General features: G+C 49.1%; 1 protein-coding gene across 1 annotated transcript in view; it reads right to left on the reverse strand.

The window, feature by feature from the left end:
- Coro2b (coronin 2B) overlaps positions 1-20,579 on the reverse strand; it is a 111,654-nt gene that overhangs the window by 6,273 nt on the left and 84,802 nt on the right. The window contains exons 4-11 of the mRNA XM_028780308.1: positions 7,602-7,751; positions 6,497-6,661; positions 4,455-4,571; positions 4,131-4,235; positions 3,214-3,310; positions 1,897-2,009; positions 1,501-1,591; positions 1,192-1,331 (exon numbers count right to left, since the gene is read on the reverse strand). Of these exons, the coding sequence (XP_028636141.1) occupies positions 1,192-1,331; positions 1,501-1,591; positions 1,897-2,009; positions 3,214-3,310; positions 4,131-4,235; positions 4,455-4,571; positions 6,497-6,661; positions 7,602-7,751 (978 nt within the window). The remainder of the gene's footprint in view (positions 1-1,191; positions 1,332-1,500; positions 1,592-1,896; positions 2,010-3,213; positions 3,311-4,130; positions 4,236-4,454; positions 4,572-6,496; positions 6,662-7,601; positions 7,752-20,579) is intronic.

A 20,579-nucleotide genomic window follows, 5' to 3' on the forward strand; every position in this document is an offset into this window, starting at 1 on the left:
AGTGACTTGAACCACAGGCACCCGGAGATGCCTTTGGGAGCTGATCAGCCTTTTCGAGCTGTTTTGCTTTAAGTATGGAATGGCCCCCAAGAGGCTCATGTATTTGAACATGTGGTTTCCAACTGGGGGTGCTATCTGGAAAGGTTAGGGAACCTTTAGGAGGTGATGCCTCCCTAGATGAAGCAGGTTACTAGGAGGTGAGATTATAGATTTTATAGCCCCACCCTATTTCCTGTTCACTCTCTGTTTCCTGATTGTGGAGGTGGGATGACCAGACGCCTCCTCATAGTGCCACAATGATTTCCTTGCCATAGTGGACTGTATCCCCTCCAACCGTAGGCTCCCCCTCCCAAACTCTCTTTGTTTGCTCCTTCAGGTATTTTAGTCACAACAATGAGAAAGGTAACTAATCCTTGAGGTGAAGTAAATATACTCTGGGTCGTGTGTTACACAGCAGTAGAGGGCTAACACAGTCAGCCTCTCTGAGCACTTAGCATGAGCTGTGAAGACTGCTGGGTACTGTGTACCATCTCTCTAGTGTTACGACAGCTGGACAAGTCAGGAAACTCAGTCCCAGCCAGGAAATGGCAGAGCCAGAATTTATACACAGATGGGTTTATACAACCAGTCAGTCTTGCAGCTGCATCAGGCCACAGGACTGACACACAGTAGGCATCCTGTAACTGCCAGCTGAGCTGAGCTGTGTTGGCATGTGGGCCTCAGGACACAGCCTGAAAGCTGATAACTTCAGAGGGCAGGGACAGCTCTCGCTGTCTCAGCGTGAGCTCCAGGTGCTACAAAGAGCCTTTTGTAAACAGCCAGCCTCTTCCTCTGAAGCAGGAAATGTGACAGACCAGCAAGCAGGAAGGCACGGGCAGCTGTGAGGAGGAGGCCAGGCTGCATCCTCTTGGTGATTTACAGTGCCCACAACACTCTGCAGTGGATTCATGAGGATGTCGTTCAACCCCTGTGTCAGTGAATTTGAGGTCTGGAGCAGGGCAGATCTCTCTGACATCCCAGCCTCCATGTTTACTGAGGTCAGACAAAGGGAGCCAACTACATGTTACTTATAGAATGTGTCACTGACAGAAAAACGTCCCAGGATAGAGCTGGCTTCCAAGCCTGAAGCTCATAGTAGCAACATAAAGGCCTGGCCCTTCCTGAGTTGTGGGGGACACTCTGCAGCCTTACCTCGTTCTCTGTCCTGGGTGGGACATTTTCTAATAAATCTATGCTGTTGACGACCACGCTCTTCTTTTCTCTGATGGGGCCCTTAAATACCGCTTTTGAAGATTTCTTATAGACTTCCTTCAGAGATATCAGCACGGGATCTGGGAAGGCAATAGAGACAGTGTCATCTAACAGGCTGGACCGTAGAGTGAGGTATCATCGTACTGAGCTTGCTGGCTGTGTGGGAGGGAGGGCACATCTGGACAGGGGATCATGCATCAGACACCGGCTGAACTAGAGAGTGGTAAAGTCTGCAGCCTGCAGAGGTACCTCGGTTGATGCCTCCCAGCCACTCCTCAGGGGTCAGCGCTGGCTCTGTGCCTGGTGTCATGGGGTAAATGTCCTCCTGGTAGGAATCTGACTGTATGGGGAGGAAGAAGAGATAGGATATCTGGGAACTGCTGGAAAAGCCCTGGTCATCTAGCTAGGCACATTCCTGCAATTCCACCTTGAAGTCATTGTCCTCCCCTTCCCCGGGCCTCCCATTGAGACCTGCACCCTTTCATGCAAACCAACCATCCCCACTGGAGAGTGGCCTCCACCCTCTACCTCAGGTGGAGCCTGAATATTCTAGTCCCACACACCTCCTTCATCTGAGTTCATCTGGGCTTCTGGTTAGTAAGATTCAACACAGAGCCCTTTGCACTCCAACCCAGGCCTACTCACCCTCCGGGGCACAATCATGGAGATCGGTTCAATCAGGCCCTTGAGCGTCACCAGCTTGTAGAAGCGGAAGACCTCGCAGGCAGACACGTCCAACCCATGCTTAGGCATGACACCTATGGAAGAGACACGGGGCTTTATGGGGATCTCTCTGTCCCTGCTCATGGTCTGATGTTCTCAGGCTGGCTGCAGTTGGGTGCAAGGACCCATCCAGAGGACAGAGGATGGTCACAGTGTCTTGAGTCACGTTGGGGGCTGGGGCAGGAAAGGTTAAGATCATGTATACCAGGCTGGCCTCAAACTCATGATACCAAGTTATACAAGGCTGCAGGGCCTAGCACCTTCTGGAATGAACTGTCTTCCCTAAGCCTCTTTGTCTCAGCCTGCAGAGAACAGAAAGGAGGGCAAAGCCACTCCCCACTCCAGAGGTTTCAACACAGCCTGAGAGACAGCTTGTTGTTCTAGAAACAGCGGTACTTGTGTGTGCTGTCTGCATTCACTAGCCAAGTTGTCCTGGGCAGCTTCGCCTCCTGAATAGGAGTGCTTCTCCAAGGCAGAGCCTGCGTGGTGCAAGGGCTCAGCTTGGGCTTCCACAAATGGGATTTGAACTGGGACTCTGCTCCCTTTTCCACACAGGAGTTCTAGGGTGAGTCACTAACTCTGAACTTTTGGTTTGTTGGGGTGACGTCATGGGAGAGTGGAGCACACAGATGATTAGCACCTGCCTGGCAGTGTGCCAAGCACAGACAGAACATGTGTCTTTCCTGTAGTGTTCCAGTGAGAGTTCTAGGTCTTTCTGACTGGGATGGAAGCTGCTCTTCCAAAGAGAAATTCTGGAATACTCTCCCTTCTACCTACCTCTTCTCACTCTCCCTCTCTCCCCCTCTTTATCAAGACAGAGTCTCACTATATAGCGCTTGGGCTACCCTCAAACTCTCAGTCTTTGGTTCTCCTCTCTGGGTGATGGGATCCAAGGAAAATGGTGGAGCTCCTGCCTGCCCTGCTGGGCCTGGCCAGTACGCCAGCTGGGGCTATAGTCCTGGCTTCAGAACCACTGAACTTCTTTCTACCATGTGAGCCCCACTGTAGAGTGAGTCTCCATCTACAGCTGAGGAAGACGACAGAGCCTGTACCCTGCAGGCTGCTGTTGAGCAGAGATGGCCAAGCTGCTGTCATGAGGAGCTGACCTACCAAAGGTAGCATGCGTGGGTCCCATTCCTATCTGCCCATTGACTGTGGCTTTGGAGTCTGACTACTGTGTAAAGTGATACTGTGTCTTCTGTTCTGCACAGAGCAGCCCCACAGCTTCTGGGTCCTTACCTAGGCCTTTCTGTGGGGCTGGGGAGCGGAACTCCATGAGGTAGCTCAGGTAGGGCTTCTCCGTGCTGATCTCATAGTACCGGATGTTTCCATCCCCCTGAAGGTAGCAGAGAGGCAATGAGAGTGGAGGGCAGGGTCCAGCAGACCTAGGCCCAGGGCACTATGGAAGAGAGCTGCCCTTTGCCTCAGAAGTAGCCAAGAGATAAAAGAGACCTGTCCTATAGGCTTTGCTAGCTCTACTAGGGGCAAGGGTGGATATGGGATGGTATATACGTGGTATGTGTGTATGTGTGCTCACAGTGTGTGTCTATATGGTGCATGGGATTTGTGTGATGTGTGTGCAGTGTGTGTGTGTGCACATGACATGTGTGCAGTGTAGCATGTTTGTATAGTGTATATATGCTGTGATGTGTATGGTATGATGTGTGCTATGTGTATATTATATGTATATATGGTATATATGGTATGGTATATGTAGGTGTAGTGCATAGTTTGTGTATATTGTAGTATGTATATTATAGTCTATATAATGTGTATATATGCAGTGTGGTGTGTATGTATAGCCTTGTGACATGAATGTATGGTGTGGCATGTGGCATATATGGATGGTGTCATGTGTGATATGTATGCAGTGTATTATGTATGTTTGGTCTCTGTGGTGTGAATGTACGGTGCAGTCAATATGTTATGGTATGTATGTGGTATGTACATTATATGTGCAGTGTGGTGTTTGGAGTGATGTGTGTGGTGTGGTTGGTTTTATCATGTCCACACAGCCGTTCTGACGAGGTCTTTTTGGGCTGGCTCGTGGGAAGCCACAAAGTTTAGGTTGGTTTTCTTAGGGATAAGGGAAGAGAGATAGTCTAATGGGGACTGGAATCTCCTGCTAATTCACAGCCCCTCCCTCACCCCACTACCTTTCCAGCCAGGTAGAGCATGTGGGTGTCAGCATCATAGAATGGGAACAGGAGGCCTGAGAGTCCATCAATTTCTTCCTCGATCATTGGCATGGACAGATCCTCCTACAGGGATGACGGAGATGTGGGTCAGCTGCACCTGAGAGAAAAGCACAGCTTCTTCCCAAATCCCAGCACAGCCACCAGAGCTGCAGGACCCTCCAGCAGAGGCCCCAGGCACGGATCTCATTCTACTCTTGTCCTATCTGGGACTCAAGAGACCCAGGAGCTCAGATATAGGCTGGCTGCCTCCTCTGCCCTCCTGCTGGCATCCCAGTGGCTGACCTGATCCCAGAGGGCGATCTGTCTCGTGTTCCACCTGGATACCCCTGTTGTGAGGAGTCGCTTCATGTTGCCCAGGAAGACGACCCGGTTAACTCTGTGGTTTTTGCAGTTCGCCTCCTGGAGGGGACAGAGATCTTAGATGAGCCAGGACCCTCAGTATGTGGCTCTGCAGAGAGCTGAATGAAATGATAGTTCCTCAAGAAACCGATGTCCCAGTTAGAGGGTGCTGTGACTGCCCCCCCCGACCCCATTTAGATATAAAAGATCCTTGCGTATGTAATGTGGCTATGAATCCTGAGATGGAGAGACTGCTATGATTTTCACAAGTTGGCTCTAAATATTGTCACCAGTGTCTTTGTAAGAGAGAGGTGAGTCCATACAGTGTGCAGGGAGAGATGACACAACCTTTGAGGCACAGGCCAGCATAGACTACATAGAGTGCCATAGTGAGACCCTGTTTCAAGAAAACAAAAGGACTGGGGAAGATGGCTCCATTGAGAACGTGAAAGCAGGGGTCCTGAGTTTGATCTTTGCAAAACAATATTTAAAAACAAAACAAAACAAACAAACAAACAAAAAACAAAAAAAAAATAAACAGAGGCTCAGCAAAGGCCCTTGCCTCAGATCCGGAAGCCCTGACTTAGATCCTAGGAACCTATATGGTTGAAGAGAATTAATGCCTCTGAGTTGTCCCCTGGTCACCTCCCCATGTGAGCTCCTCCCCCAACACATTCAAAATTAATAAATGCAGAACTTTTCCCAAAATTAAAAAGTTGGGTGACGGCCTTTGTCATCCTAGCACTGGGAGGTGGAAACAAGAGGTTCCCTGGGCTTGCTGGCCAGCAGCCTGGCTGCATCAGTGAGGGTGGGTTCAGAGAGAGACCCTGCCTCAAAAACACAGTGTGGAGAAGAGTAACTGAAGAAGACACTCGACATTAGCCTCTGCCATTCACATGCATGTGGACATGCAAATGCAGTGTAAATGTGTACACACAGGTGCACACACATGAATAAGAACTGAGTCTCCCCTAAAATCTCTGGAGGGAGAGCAACCTGCAGATGGTTTGGGACACCTAGATCCCCCTGTCTAAAAGAACAAGTTGCCAGTACTTAAAGCTATTCTTAGTTTGAGGGTACTTGTTACAGTAGCTGCAGGATAGTAACACAGTTGTCCTCCAGCACAGAACCCTGGGATTCAGGAAGCAAGGGCCATGTATTATCCAGAATAGCAGAAACGGGGAAGGGCCAGGTTATCCTTCACTAATGTTTCAGGGGCCTGCGTTGAGTACTGTCACTGTGGTGTTTCTTTTAACCCACAAAACATGTCCTGGAAAGATCCCCCAACCCGGTTTCCCCGTTTTTCTGCCTCAATCTTCAAGTGCTTGGGTTCAAGGCATGTGCCACCCTTCCCCCACGGTTCGGAGGGTGCTGGGGATCAAACCCAGGGCTCTGTCGTGGTAGGCAAGCTCCGTATCAACTGCTTCCCCTTAACTAAGTACCCCTGTCCTGCCATCCATATGTTCCATCCTCCAGAGACTTATGGTTGCCATGTAGTAAGAACTCAGCAAACAATCACTGGTTATTCCCAAATAGCTCAATCCCTTGAGTCTTGGGGAGTAACCTCCCACCAGCCTCCCCATATGGAGCCATCTGTGGACCTCGGATCATGTGCCATTTGCTACAGGCACATCCTGTGCAGGTGGCTGGGCAGGGAGTCAAAAGTCCTCTCCCTCTATACCCATGATGGGACCTGGTTAATCCCAGGGACTCAGGGACCGAAGGTCCACTGAAGGAGGCAGAAGAATCCCCTATAGAGGAGATGCCACCGTGGCAGAAAAGAGTCCTCTGGTCCCTTCCTGCCCATAACAAATCAGAATTCCTGCAGGCTGAGAATGGGCCTGAGTGGATAGGCTGGTCCAAAGGCGTGGTTGTGATGCAGGAGCAGGGCCCCGGGACAGCCCTTCCCTCCAGGGGCCCTAGCACTGCCTGTTTCCTGCACAGACTCCAGCATTTCCTCCCCCTCAACAAAACGTTGGCACCACCTGCAGAACACGGCCAGAGCGGGGTTCAATCACACGAAGCTTCTTGTCCTTGCATGTGGTGGTGAGCAGGCTGCCGTCTGTATTGAAGGACATGCAGAGGATGACGTCGGTGTGACAGTCAATCATTTTCACTGGCTCGCCTATGTCCAGGTTCCAGATGAGGATCTGTGAAGGCAGACGGGCAGGAGGTCAAGTCAGCGGCTGCGGTGTCCTGGGTGCCTGTCCTCCATCCACACCAACAACCCTGGGAGGAGCTGTCTGTACAAGGTCTGGGCTACGCTGGGCTACAGGCTCAATGTCAAGGGTTCTGTACAGAAAGGCAGATGCATCTCAGCTATACACCTACGTTCATACTGACCATCACCTAGACAGGAGCTAAAATCACCTAGAAGACAATGGTCTGGAAGTATCTGTAAGGGAGTGTCTAGACTGTGTTAACTGAGGCAGGAAGACCCACCCTAAATGTGGGCAGTACTTCTCCATGGACAGCTAAATGCCAGCATTCATCTCTCTGCTTCCTGACAGCGGATACAGTGACTCGTTGCCTCATGAGCCCGGCATCCCGGCAGACTATACCTTCCAACTATGAGCCAAGATGACTCTTCCTTAAGTTGCTTGTTGTTAGGTATTTGGTCACAACAGCCCAAAAAGTAACCAACACACACCTCCACTGAGAGCCTCCAACAGGTCCCAGTCTTGACTTGGTTTCTTCAAGAAATAAGGAGAGACATCCCCTGACTGGTCCCAGGTGGCTGGCATGACAGGGTTTGGAGCTACAATTCCCCCTGCAGCCCTGAAGGTCAGGTTGCTCAATTTTCCTACTAGGAAGGCATGGTCATCAGGAAGTTACCAGACAAAGGTTATGGGCATTGTGGTCTTCTAGTCCACTAAACTCCAGAGAAGACAGGAAATGTGCCTTAAACCCTCAAGACCCCCAGGGGGAAAAATGTGCACAGGAGATGGTTAGTCTTATGCGGAGAGTGACTAAATGACTGACTGACAAAATGGACCCATGTCAGTCGATATGCTCAGACTATCCCCTGCTCTCCCCTCCTGCACCATCCCCCACTGAGCCAGCCAGACTGCCCCCACACGGGCCCCGCACCTTGTAGTCATAGCCAGCGCTGAACAGAATGTTGTTGGTCGTGGGGTGCCACTCAACCAGTCCCACACGGCGGCTGTGTCCATGGAGCTCCAGCAGAGCTTTGGTCATGTTCCGTTTCAGCCCGCCGTCAGGGATCTCCCAGAGCCGCACCTGCAGAGGGAAGAGTCTTGGCTTTAGTTGGACAGACGGGGCAGGGAGTGCCACAGATCTGGAGGAGGAGCTTTGCTCGACAGGGCAGAAAGCAGCCATCTTTTGGCCGCAGGTGTTCTCTGCCATATAACCCCAGACGATGAACATTGTTTTCAGGCTTTTTTAGTTTTGTTTGATTGTTATTGAATAGGATCGATTATACCTCAAAATGACCTGAAACTTCTGATCTTGGTTCCACCTCTGGAGTGTTTAGATCACAGGAACATGCCACCATGGCTTGTTTTAGCATGCCTTGCTTTGTAGGATGCTGAGGATTGAATTCCGGGTTTCATGCATGCCAGACAAGTACTCTACCAACTGGGCCTCTTCCTAGCCCCCTCTCCCACCCTCCCAGCCACATGCTATTCTCCTGCCAGGCTCAGACAGCTATTAGCAAGCTAAAAAGCTGCCTTCGTTTCCTCTCAGCAACCCGCTAAGGAAATCTGTTTCTCCTTCTGGCCCAGCTCCTCTGTGTCTTTCATGGTGGGTCTCCTACTCTGTCCCTGACCCTGGATGGACATGGGGCAGAGGGAAGCTCTGGGCTATGCTAAGAGATAATGGCTCAAGGGCAGAGCATCAGTCTAGAGGTTAGGCTTGAGGGGAAAGCTGCAGAGCCTGGATGGCAGAGCTGCTGTTTGCAGTCTTGTGCGAGCCAAGAAGCATAAAAGGATGGTCTACGGAGAGGAGGATGGGCCAAAAAATGGTCCAGGTGGGGAGCTACAGAGAGGAGCATGCAGCTCCAGACAGAGACCCTGAACCCCAGATAGACCGTGGTTTCTGATACTCATCCCACTGGGCTTCAGTGGCTCCATCCGGGCATGTGTCTCAGTGTTGCCATGTCATCCACAAAGTGGTGTGTACATGTGTTGTGGGCAGGCTGTCCCTGCTCTTGCCCTGCTTGACCTACTGGGATGCAGAACGAGACAGTGGTGATAACAGCTTATCAGCTATGAGGGGCTGTATATATAGCTACAGAACTATGATGAGAGTGGGACCCCCATCCGTGTGTGTGTGTGTGTGTGTGTAGGTGTGTGCACTTGAGTACAATGCCCAAGGAGGCCAGAATATGGCACTGGATCACCTGGAGCTGGACTTACAGCAGTTGACGTGGGTGCTAGGAATCAAACTTGGATCCTCTGGAAGAGAAGCAAGCACACTTAACTAACCACTGAGCCATTTCTCAAGGCCCTTATGTGATACTCTGTGATCTTCTGTCGCAGTTTGAATGAAAATGTCCCCCATAGGCTCTGTATTTGAATACTTTTGTCCCTAGTCGGTGGTGCTGTTTGGGGGAAGCTTAGGAAGTGTGACCTTGTTAGAGGAAGTAAGCCACTGGAGGTGGACTTTAGGTAGTTTTTTCTCTCTCTTTCCTCTCTCTCTTTTTCAAGACAGAGATTCACCGTGTAGCCCTGGCTGTCCTGGAATTCGCTCTGTAGAAACAGGCTGGCGTTAAACTCAGAGATCTGCCTGCTTCTGCCTCCCAAGTGCTGGGATTAATAGTGTGTGCCACCACCACCCAGCTAGGGCTTCAAGTGTCTAAAGACGCTCTATTTCCAGTTGACCCCTGCTTCATGCTTATGGTAAAGAATACAAACCCTCAGCTCCCACTGCTGCCGACACGCCTCCCTGCCGTGGTGGATTCTCATCCTCCGGAACCAATCAGGTGCATATTCCTCAGACTATGGGAACAAGGGCCTCCCCACAAAAGACCCTATAACTCATCTATTAACTCGGTTAAGAAGGAAGTTGTTCCATGGAGAACTTGAAACCACCATTCTCAGTTTTAGGAAACCAGCCCACTTGAGAACAAGTCTCCTCACTGGGAGTTTCTTGGTGGCTCCCACCCACCACACACCGCCACCCGATAGTCTGCAGGAGTGACATGAAGTGGGATCTGGCGTGACCTTCTGCCTTCCAACAGCCTGTGCAGGGACTGTGGAGTGTGGACTAGTTTAGAAATAGTGGGGACAGTGGAGTGGAGAGATGACCAGGAAGACACATTTCTTTCATCCCCAATTGAGAAGACTAATGCTTAGATTAGACATTTGTACCACACACACACACACACACACACACACACACACACTTACTTTCTTCTTTTTGTTCCAAAAAGCTACTATTTTGCATATTTCACAGCTTATTTCTTTTCGTGTGACTGCACTTAGTATCTTTTTTTTTTTTTTATAAGTAACTTTTTTTTTTTAAGATTTATTTATTTATTATATATGAGTACACTGTAGCTGTCTTCAGACACACCAGAAGAGGGCATTAGATCTCATTACAGATGGTTGTGAGCCACCATGTGGTTGCTGGGATTTGAACTCAGAACCTCTGGAAGTGCAGTCAGTGCTCTTAACCACTGAGCCATCTCTCCAGCCCTGCACTTAGTATCTTTACATACTGTTATGTACAGATATGCCATGTATATGCACATGCATGTATCCAAATATATATAAGATACATGTAAAAACATATATAAGAAATAAATTATATATACATTTATCTGTGTTTGTGTATGCCATGTGAATGCATATGCATATACGTTCTTGTGTGTATGTATGTGTGTGTGTGCATGTATACTGAGGCCAAACCTACTCACTAGCTGAGTGACACTGGAAGAGCCATTAACCTCTTCGAGGTTTTGGCTCTTGGTATAGAAAGTAAAGGGACCCATGGGCCTTGCAGAAGCTTGTGGCTTTAAAGCTGGCTGGGTCTGGAGTCTCGAGAACTGATTTGTTAGAGTGGCAGCGGGCTTGTGACTGGGGAACACAAGGGAAGTGGGACCCCAACTCCTGCCTCTGGGATGGATTTAAGCTGTTGAGAAACAGAGAAAGAGAGAGAGAGAAAGAGAGAGAGAGAGAGAGAGAGAGAGGGAGGGAGGGAGGGAGGGAGGGAGGGAGAGAGAGAGAGAGAGAGAGAGAGAGAGAGAGAGAGAGATACAGTTAAACATTGGTGATTGTTTTTGTTTTGTTTTGTTTTGTTTTCGAGACAGGATCTCTCTGTGTAGTCCTAGCTGTCCTGGAACTCACTCTGTAGACCAGGCTGGTCTCGAACTCAGAAATCCACCTGCCTCTGCCTCCCAAATGCTGGGATTAAAGGCGTGCGCCACCACTGCCCGGCTAACATTGGTGACTGTTAAATGTAGGATCCAAGCATGTAAGCAAGGTCTGGGGAACCAGAGAGAATCAATACCCCAAAAAGAAGTGTCTCTTATTTGATACCTGGAAGTTCCCCTCCTGGGCCCAGCATTACCTCCCAGATTTCTCTGACATTGCTGAAAGGGAAGAAACCACTAGGCTTGACCCACAGCAAAAAACTGGCACCAGATACTTAAAAAACAAACAAAACAAACAAACAAACGAACAACCTCTAGCAAGTAACTGCAGCTCACAGTGGGCTTAAAACACCCAGAAGGAAACTCCTGTCTCTTAGAATGCATGGAATTTGCTGGAAACAAAGTGTATCTGGGATGTGGGAGGAACACTGTGCTTCTGCCCAGGGAGTGTGCTGGGAGCTTACTGCAATAACACAGGAAACCCGAGAGTCTGCCAAACAGGATTTGGGGAAGGAAGGGGTGGAGAGAAGCGTGGAGGGTTCTCCTCCAGCAAGCCAGCTGTGCCAGAGAGTCCCCTTCCAGCCCAGAGCCAGGGTCTTGTCACACTCAGTCACGTTTAATCAATTAGATAAATGGGGGTGGGGGTGGGGATGGGCAGAGGGCGGGGCGTGTCTTGGCTTCTAGGAGCTCAGAGTCTCCTGAGAGACAGCAGACATGCGCAGACAAGTGAGGGCATTAAGGCAAGAAGATAGAGCCTCCAAATCAGTGTGTTCCTGAGTGGGGACAGGGCAGCTAGCCAACAAAGCTTGGCCTTGAGCTTGCGCAAGCTCCCTGCAAACCCAGGCTCCGACCTTAGTCACTGTGAGTCTGTGGCCAAGTTTCTTAGATTTTCTGAACATGTTTTCTCAACTGAAGGGCGACTCTACCTGTGCCACACAGTTGCCACGAAGACTAAAGAAAACTAAATATCTACCCCCCACCCCGCCCCGGAAGATGACTGTTGGTTAGTTTTATGTCAGCTTGACACAGCTACAACCATTTGAAAGAGCGAATCACAAATGAGAAGTCGCCTCCACCAGATTGACCCATGGTATATTTTCTTGATTGATGATTGATCAATGTTGGGAGAACATAGCCCACTATAGGTGGTGCCACTCCTGGGCTGGTGGTCCTAGGTGCTGTAAGAAAGCAGGCTAAGCAAGCCATGGAGCAAACCAGTAAGAAGCACCCGCCCATGGCCTCTGCCTCAGCTCCTGCCTCCAGGTTTGAGTTCCTGTCCTGACAGCCTTGGATGGTGGACCATGATATGGAAATGTAATAGAAATAAATCCTTTTGGCCGGGCGGTGGTGGCGCATGTCTTTAATCCCAGCACTTGGGAGGCAGAGGCAGGTGGATTCTTGAGTTTGAGAGTTCAAGGCTAGCCTGGTCTACAGAGTGAGTTCCAGGATAGCCAGGGCTACACAGAGAAACCCTGTCTCAAAAAACCAAACCAAAAAAAAAAAAAAAAGAGAAAGAAATCCTTTCTTCTCCAAGTTTCTTTTGGTAATGGTGTTTCATCACAGCAACAGAAATCCTAACTAAGACAATGACTATAGATTTGCAATACCTATTTGAGTCATGCTTATATAAAATTAAGGGTTACAGACAACTTTTCTATAGGTCAAACTTTGGATGTGACTCTTTTTTTCTTTTGAAAAATAATTATGTTGGGGTGGAGGAGAGGCTGAGGGGAGGGGACGGAGAGGAAACTACAGCTGGGATGTAATATAAGAGAGAATAAAAATAATTATTAAAATTATATTTTAGTTGTATGTACATACATACATATGTATGTGTGTGTATGTATGTATGTATGTATGTATGTATGTATGTATTATTGTATCTGTGTGTACGTATGTGTCTGTGCACACAGATGCTTACAGAGGCCAGAAGAAGGCACTGGATCCCCTGGAGCTGGGGTTACAACTGTGAGCCACCTGACATGGGTGCAGGAAACGAGAGCAGAAAGTGGTCTCAGCCACTGAACCTCTCTCCGGCCCCTCCTTTCTTTCATTATAATTTTTTTTTTTCTTTTGAGACAGGGTCTCATATGGCCCAGGCTGCCCTGGAACTCACTACATACCTAAGGATGGCCTTGAACTCTGTTCTCCTTTTCTTCCTCAAATGTTGAGATTAGAGTATACTCTGCTCTGCTCACTTCTTAATTTTATTATCAAAATGAAGACATGATGCACACACCAGCCTACACCTGCAGGGTCAGGGTCATGGGTAGCTCTGTCTTTGGCTTCTGCATCCCTGTAACATCTAGGTCTTCAGGGAAGCAACACACACAGCCGTGACCTCCCATGACAACAGCACCTCAACAGACTCCTGAATGGCTGCCTGAAGCTGTTTCACAGTTAACTTTGATTTTTAGAAGTAGGAGTACACGATAGAATAACAATTAAAATTATACACAAGTGCATAAACCAGTAACGAGGTGGTTCATTGTCACTGTCAAGTCCCATGGGCTGTCACTATGTGCTGCTGTACTTTTATTTTTAAAATTGATTTTATTTTGTGTGTGTCTGTGTACCTGTATGTACGGTTTTTATGTGGGTTCTAGGGATTTGTACTCAGGTACTCATGAGCACACAGTAAGAGTTACTACCCAGAGAGCCATCTCCTGGATCCCAAAGAGCCAACTGTCTGTCTGTCTGTCCATCCATCCATCCATCCGTCCACCCATCCAAGGTCTCATGAAGTAATTCAAGCTGGCCTCCAACTCCATATGCAGCCAAGGATGCCCTTTGATATCATTCTCTTTTTTCTTTTCTTTCTTTTTTTTTTTTGGTTTGGTTTTTCTAGACAGGGTTTCTCTGTGTAGCCCTGGCTGTCCTGGAACTCACTCTGTAGACCAGGCTAGCCTCAAACTCTCGAACTCAGGAATCGGCCTGCCTCTGCCTCCCAAGTGCTGGGATCAAAGGTGTGCGCCACCACCGCCCGGCTGCCCTTTGATAGCTTGATGCTTCTACTTCCCAAGTGCTGGTATTAGAGGTGTGTGCCACCATGCTGGGCTTTGCGCTTGCTGTTCTCTATAGGGAAGGCAGCACAAGTGTTCTACTGATGTCAGAGTCAAAATGTACTGGTAGCTATTGAAGCCATCTGTCCACAGCAACTTCCAGTGGGCTTGCCAGCTACTCTGTCCAGTCTTAATAGAAGTGCCACTCTGCACTCACCCTTTCTGGGGTGCAGAGACTACTTACCAAGAGGCAGCTTCAGAGTGCAGGCCATTCTCCCTGTCTCCTCAGCAGGGCAATGCTGTCTGGCACAGAATGGGCACCCAGGATGCATTTCCTTCCCTTTTCCCTCCCTCTGTCCTCTGTTCCTCCCTCCTTCCCTCCCTTTCTCCCTCCCTCTGTCCCTCCCTCCTTCTTTCTTTCCCTCCCATCTTTTCTTCTCCCCTCCCTCTCTCTCTTTCTCCCATCCTCCTTTTCTCCCTCCCTTTCTTCTTTGTAATGGGAATTGAGCCCAGGGGCTTGAGTCTGCCAGGCAGTATTCAACCACTGAGCTCCCCAGGAAGGGTGTTATCTTTGGGTTGCAAAGAGCAGATGTTGGTGGTGGAGCTTAAATAGAAGATAAAAGAAACATGCTGTGCTTGGCCCATCAGGGAGAGGAACCTCCCTCCTGCTATCCTTCTCCTGGTAATCTTCTTTCCTTTCCTTGAACACTGTCTGTCTGTCTCATGCTCTATCATCTTCCTCTGAGTAGGGCCACCCAGGGAAGGGCCAGGAGCTTGAGGCTCTTAAGGAAAGCTATACTGTCCTTCCCTGCTGTCTGCCAGCTAGCTGCCCTCCCTTGCTGCAGTAGAAGCTATAAAAAGCACAGCACTTCAACAATAGGTGACATCACCCAGCAGGCTGGCGGAAAGAACTGGATTCTGCCAGATGCCAGGCAGAGTTATGGTCCCTTTCCTCCCTCAGGATGAGGCCTCTGGGGAAAGAGCTTGGGCAGGCTCCCTGAGTCCTGCAGGGATGAAGGGGATAGACTACAAAAGACTCACGCCTTGAAGGAAGGGAATTGATCCCAAGGGACTCAACATCTTGACAGTGCTAAAGATTTTCCTGGGGCGAGATGGGGAGGAGATGCTGGAGTCTCCCTGTATCCCTTTAGCATTCTCTGAATGTTTGGGGACCAGAGAACAATGAGGTCAGAAAGAGATGTGCACTTACTTCTAGGGGAAAGTGCCAATGACTCTGGCTTTGGCATCCATGTGGTGGGTAAACTGAGGCAGGCAGCTGTTGGGGATCAGTGGTTAGAGCCACTGACTAGGGTAGATCCAGAAACTACAGGGGCTGCTGCTAGAAGCAGCCAGCAATTAGTGAAGCTACTCGGCACACTTTTTTTCTGAGGAAACAAAGCTTAATTTACTGAGGCTGCCACTCTCTGTGGCCAGTGGAAAAACTATGAATTCTTTTAACTCCTTCAGACCGGTGAGAAAGAGGAGGAAAAAAAGAAAATTCACATTCGCGCGCGCACATACACACACACACACACACACACACACACACACACACACTGAATGGATGAAACAAAAGACAGAGTCCAACAACTTCATACACACAAATATACATGCATACATACATATGCACATACATACACGAATGCAGACCTACAGACAGACATAAACATATTAATACATAGGACAGTTAGAGCAAAGCTTCAGCAAGCAGACTCCAAATATTCCACACATACATACACAAATACACACATCTGGTGGGTGGAAGAAACAAATGTTCCAACCCCTATTTGCACAAACTTTCTATGGACATACATAGGTGATGGATGGGAGAGACCATGTTCCAGCCACGCCACGCCACGCCACGCCACACCATACATACCCTACCTTATTCTTTCTTCCATAGGTTATATTTCCCAGCAAAGTCTTTCAAGCAGTATATAATTACAATGTGATTACATTTTTGTTTTCTTCTAGTGAATAGTGAATGAAAAAAACAATGCATTTTTCAATACCTTTACAAGCTATAACATTACATAATACAGGTAGAGAAAACAAAGTATTCTAAAAAAAACCCCACGTACATCCACAACCAAGTAACTTGTTGCAGATTAACAAAGTGCAAGCAAGCAAGATAGTTTTCTCAGCCCATGTCTCTTTCTGGCAGGCAGCAATTTGCGATTACAAAGAAGAAGTAATTGTTTTATTATTTAAAAGTACTTTGTAAGAATCTTAAGAGAATCACAAATCTAGACTTTTATATAAGAATCACTCATACCTATCTTAAATCCTCAAAATGCACATCTACTCATCAGCAATTCTTAATAGATCATATCAGGAAGCTGACAACCAAAAATCAATCATCCCCAGTCCAGCCTCAGTGAGAGTCACCTCAGCCAGCGCTGCCATTGTTCTTGTTCCCTGACCACAAAGGGTCCCCAGCTTAACTATTCAGAGTGGGTCTAGGTAGGAGGTTCAAACTTTCTGAACTTCAAATTGTCCCCTAAGATTTTTTTTTCATAAAAGCCAGTAGTAAAAACATCTCAACCTAGCTTCCCTCACGACTTTACTTTTCCAAATGTTTTCTAAGCGTGTTGACCACTGCTGATAATCTACATGTGAGTTCTCTAAGTTCTTCTCTAGGGTGGTGACAGAATCATAAGAAACATAATCTGCTCCTGCAGTAATGCCTGAAAGAGGTCAAGCATTAGTACTGTGAATGCCAGAGATAAACTGTCCAGTGAGGGGCGAAAAGCTCCCTTAAAGTTTAATTCTTAGATTAAGAAGGATGTTGAGGGCAGCAAGCAGAGCAGAACTCCATAACAGCATGAAGTCCGCAGGACACAGAGTCCTCGGGACCATGACACATCAAGGCTCACGCATGTGGCTGTGGCAACCCGTGGGCTGCAGTCCATGAGTTCTAAAGCCATTTGTCGTTCTTCCTGCGTGGCCCTTGGCAGGAAAGGACCAGACCTGCAGCAATGGCTTCTTTCCGGAATGATGTTCCCAGCCCTGGTATGGGACACTGTCTGGTATACCTGTGAACCTCTTAGACCTGCCTCTGTATGTACGGTGCACAGTGAGTTGACCCTTCAGGCTGGAGTGGGTTGGTGAGGAAGTCCAGGAGAACTTAGGGCAGGAGGGCCAGTCAGAGGCTCCTCACACACAGGCTGCAGGTGCAGATGAGAAAGACTCTTTTGCATGACTGAGCATGGGACACACAGGGAGGGTACACAGAGTGTGCAATGGATCCGGACTGTTAGCCTGCCATGGTTTCGAGCCTCAGTTTTGTCCCCTATAGAAGGAAGGCCTTGGCGAGGCAGCAGGGCAGGAGTGTGGAGAGCTACTTAATACAGACTCCTGATGTAACCTTGGGTTCAGGGTCTAGCTCTTCAGGAGCAGCTGAGCTTCAGCCCTGGGCCTGTGGGCTCCATGGCTAAAGTCCTAAGTATTGCACAGGTGTGAGCAGAAACCTCAGGGCCAAGGTGGGACTCAGCCTGACTTCTGGAGCAGCCGCCCGGCAGCTGCTGAAAAGCTTAGGTCTCGGACTTAATCACTTGTCTAGATCAGCAGCCTGGGGATAGAGGGTTACTCCCACTCTCTGTAGGGCCCAGCCTGCCTTTTTCCTTTCCTCCTTCCACCTCAGCACTGCCCCTCCACTGCCCCTACCTGCCTGTGTGTGTATGTGTGTGTGTGTGTGCACTCGTGTACACATGCATGCACATGCGTGTGTCCCTTCTCCTCTGCTCATCCATGCAGTGTGCAGCCTCCATCCAGCTGGCTGGAGCCTCATGTTCTCCTAAAAGCTGGCTGTGACCCCTTCAGACTCCCCCACCCCCATCCCCTGGATCCCAGAAGATTCTGAGGTGGTTTTGAGAAGGCCAGGCGTCAGTTACGCTTCTCCCCCTGCCTTTCTTCCTTTATCTGTCCCAACCTCCCTTTGCAACCTTCTCTCCTGCTCACTCCCCTGGCAACACCACCCACAGCTCCAGCCAGACTGAAGGACTCTGCTTATCTTAGGCATCCTGTGTCCTCCCTCCAGGCCTTGTCTTGGGTCAGAACTCTTCTTGGGTTCGCTTTAACCCTTTCTCTTCTGCTCAAAGTGTAACCATACTGGCAGGAATGAAGGTACCCTAAAGAAACTTGTGCCCTCTTTCTGGTTATTAGACTGTTGAGAAAATGGCCCCCCAATAAATTGGAATTTCCATAGGAATCCCATGCTGGGAGAAGCAAGAGTCTGAAACCTGTTGCCAGCTGGGGGTGGGGGTAGGAGTTGGGTGTGGGGAGCTTATCTCAAGGAAAGGTTTCTTACAGTTTCCATAGCTTGTTTGATCACCTTGAAGAAGAGACTGGAAGCCATCACTGATGAGCCAGTGATGGGCAGGACCATACCTCACCAGAAATGCCTTCTGAATACATAATTTACCAAAGAAATCTCTGTTCTCTGTGTTGCACTATTACTTTGTCTATTTAACTGGACTATTGAGGATGGGTGACCCAGGCTCTTGCCCTAGCAAACAAATCCCCAGTCTTCCAGGACCAGCCCTCCCAGGTCCCTTTTCCGGTATCTGGTTTATCATTAGCTCCTCTCTCGTGTCTGTGCCCACACCATTTGTGTAGCCCTGACTCATATGCACGTGTCTGCTTTTTTTTTTTCTAGCTAGTGGGCTCTGCCTCCCTGCTGGGGCAGTTTGCAGAGCAGGACTGAGACAGCAGGCATCTGCCAGGCACAGGAGTAGGCATGGGCTTCTTCATATCCTGGTCACTACACTGAGGAGAGTCCTACTATTATTGCCTCTGAAATGAGCAGAGCCAGGGCTCAGAGAGGTGAAGCCATATGCCATTGGGCATAGACCCAGCTAAGCAGGTCTCATCCCAGTGGGTACCGTCACCTGCCTCCTGTAGCAGGGCTAAGCCTTGAGCTTGTCCGACCACACATCATGGATGTCTTGTGCATTGGCTACATCCAGGAGTAGGAAGCGGCAGCAGGTGGAGGAAGAGGCTGAGCTAACACAGGCAGGTCCATTCTACCTTGATGGAGGTGATGGAAGATGTGACCCCCCGGGAGGCGATAGTTCCAAAGCTGGGGCCAGATCTGCTCCTCTCCATACCAAGGTGTGCCTGATTTTCTTTCTGTTTCCCAGCTGGATCTTACACGGTCTCTTTGTGTGCTCTCCCTCAGCGCTGCCTGCCTCCCAGGGTGTTTATGCACGTGGAGTGCCTAGGCCAGAGTGCATGCAAGAGCCTAAAATCTCAAGACTTGTCTTCTCCCTGCTGGCTGGTGAGTCACTCAGCACTTCAGTAGGCAGGGACAGAGGCAGATACAACCCTTGTCCTCCTGGGCTCCCTAGGTGTGCAGCAACCTTGCCTGCCCTGAGCCTTTTTCCAGTTCACCATCGTGTTCACCAGGTGCCAGAGCTCCATCTGCCTCCCTCCCAGCCCAGGGAGCAGCCAGTGATTCCTCCCGCTCTGTGGATGTTCCTGGCTCCACCTCCTGTCCACACGTCTAGAGCTCTAATCTTCCTGTGACCTGGTCCCTGGTAGCTGTCCTGTGGTCACTGGGGTCTGGAAGCTGCTAAAGAAAGTAAGAAAACCAATAGACTTCCTTCAACAGCTCCATTCACTGTCCCTGCAGGCATTTTCTGCCCTCAGGAATCTATCTAGCCAGCCAAGCACTGTCTGCTTTTCCAGTGCCCCTCCATCTCTTTGTTTCGTAAGTTCTGAGCCTGCTGACTTCACCTTTGACTTGGGATTCATGGAGATGCTACTGTCTCTCTTTTTCTATAGTATTTATTCACTCATCTATCTATCTATCTATCTATCTATCCATCATCCAACCCTATATTCATCCATTCAACTATCTCTCTGTCAATCCATACATCCAGACATCCAAACATCCATCCATGTGTGCAGTCTTCCGTCCGTGCATACATCTATGCATCTATCTCTTCAGTTCACAGGAGGAGGGTTTGTTTGTTTGTTTGTTTTAGATGTGAGGTCCTGTGTTAGATGCCAGGGACCTTGAGCCAAACAGGCCATCTCTCTTCCCTCTGGAGTTCACAGTCCAGCCTGGAGAACATGGGGAGACACAACTCTGAAGTCGTTTCTAGTTTTAGTATCCTGAGCTCATGACCTGTCCTCAGACGATGCCAGTTAACACTAGGTAACCAGTGTCTGATGGAGAAGCAGAGCCATCTTCATTCGGGAACAGAGGGGCCCTGTATCGGTTTAGCTAAATCCTACTCTTTTCCATCGCCCCTCTGAGGCAGCCACACTGAGGAAGGATAGACACAAAGCTGTACTGATCTCAGTGCCCTTGGATTTTCCAGTCCCTTTCTACTTCCATCTCTGGGGATTGAACTTGAGTCCTCAAGCTTGTACATCAAGCCCTTAACCAACTTGAACAGTAGCTCCAGTTTCTCCTCTTCCCTTCCATCTCTACTATACCTGTGCTCACCACCCTTCCACTGTCCCCTCTACTTTCTCTTCTATTTATTTCATCTTCTCACAAGGGGTAGGGCATGGAAAGTTGGAATTCAATGCCCCCAAAGGGACCCTTGTCACCACAGTCCTTGAAGCCACAGCTCTCAGATGATAAACTATGGAGCGTTTACCATGTGAGCCTACAAAGCTCAGGAGCCCCCCTCCCCTTGCCTCTCATCCTTCCTCCCTTCTCCTCCCCACCTTCCTCTCCTTCACCATAGAGCACAGGCAGAGATTGAATCACACACCTAA

Source organism: Grammomys surdaster, unplaced genomic scaffold, assembly GCF_004785775.1.
Source record: "Grammomys surdaster isolate TR1022 unplaced genomic scaffold, NIH_TR_1.0 368, whole genome shotgun sequence".
Classification (NCBI taxonomy): Eukaryota; Metazoa; Chordata; class Mammalia; order Rodentia; family Muridae; genus Grammomys; species Grammomys surdaster.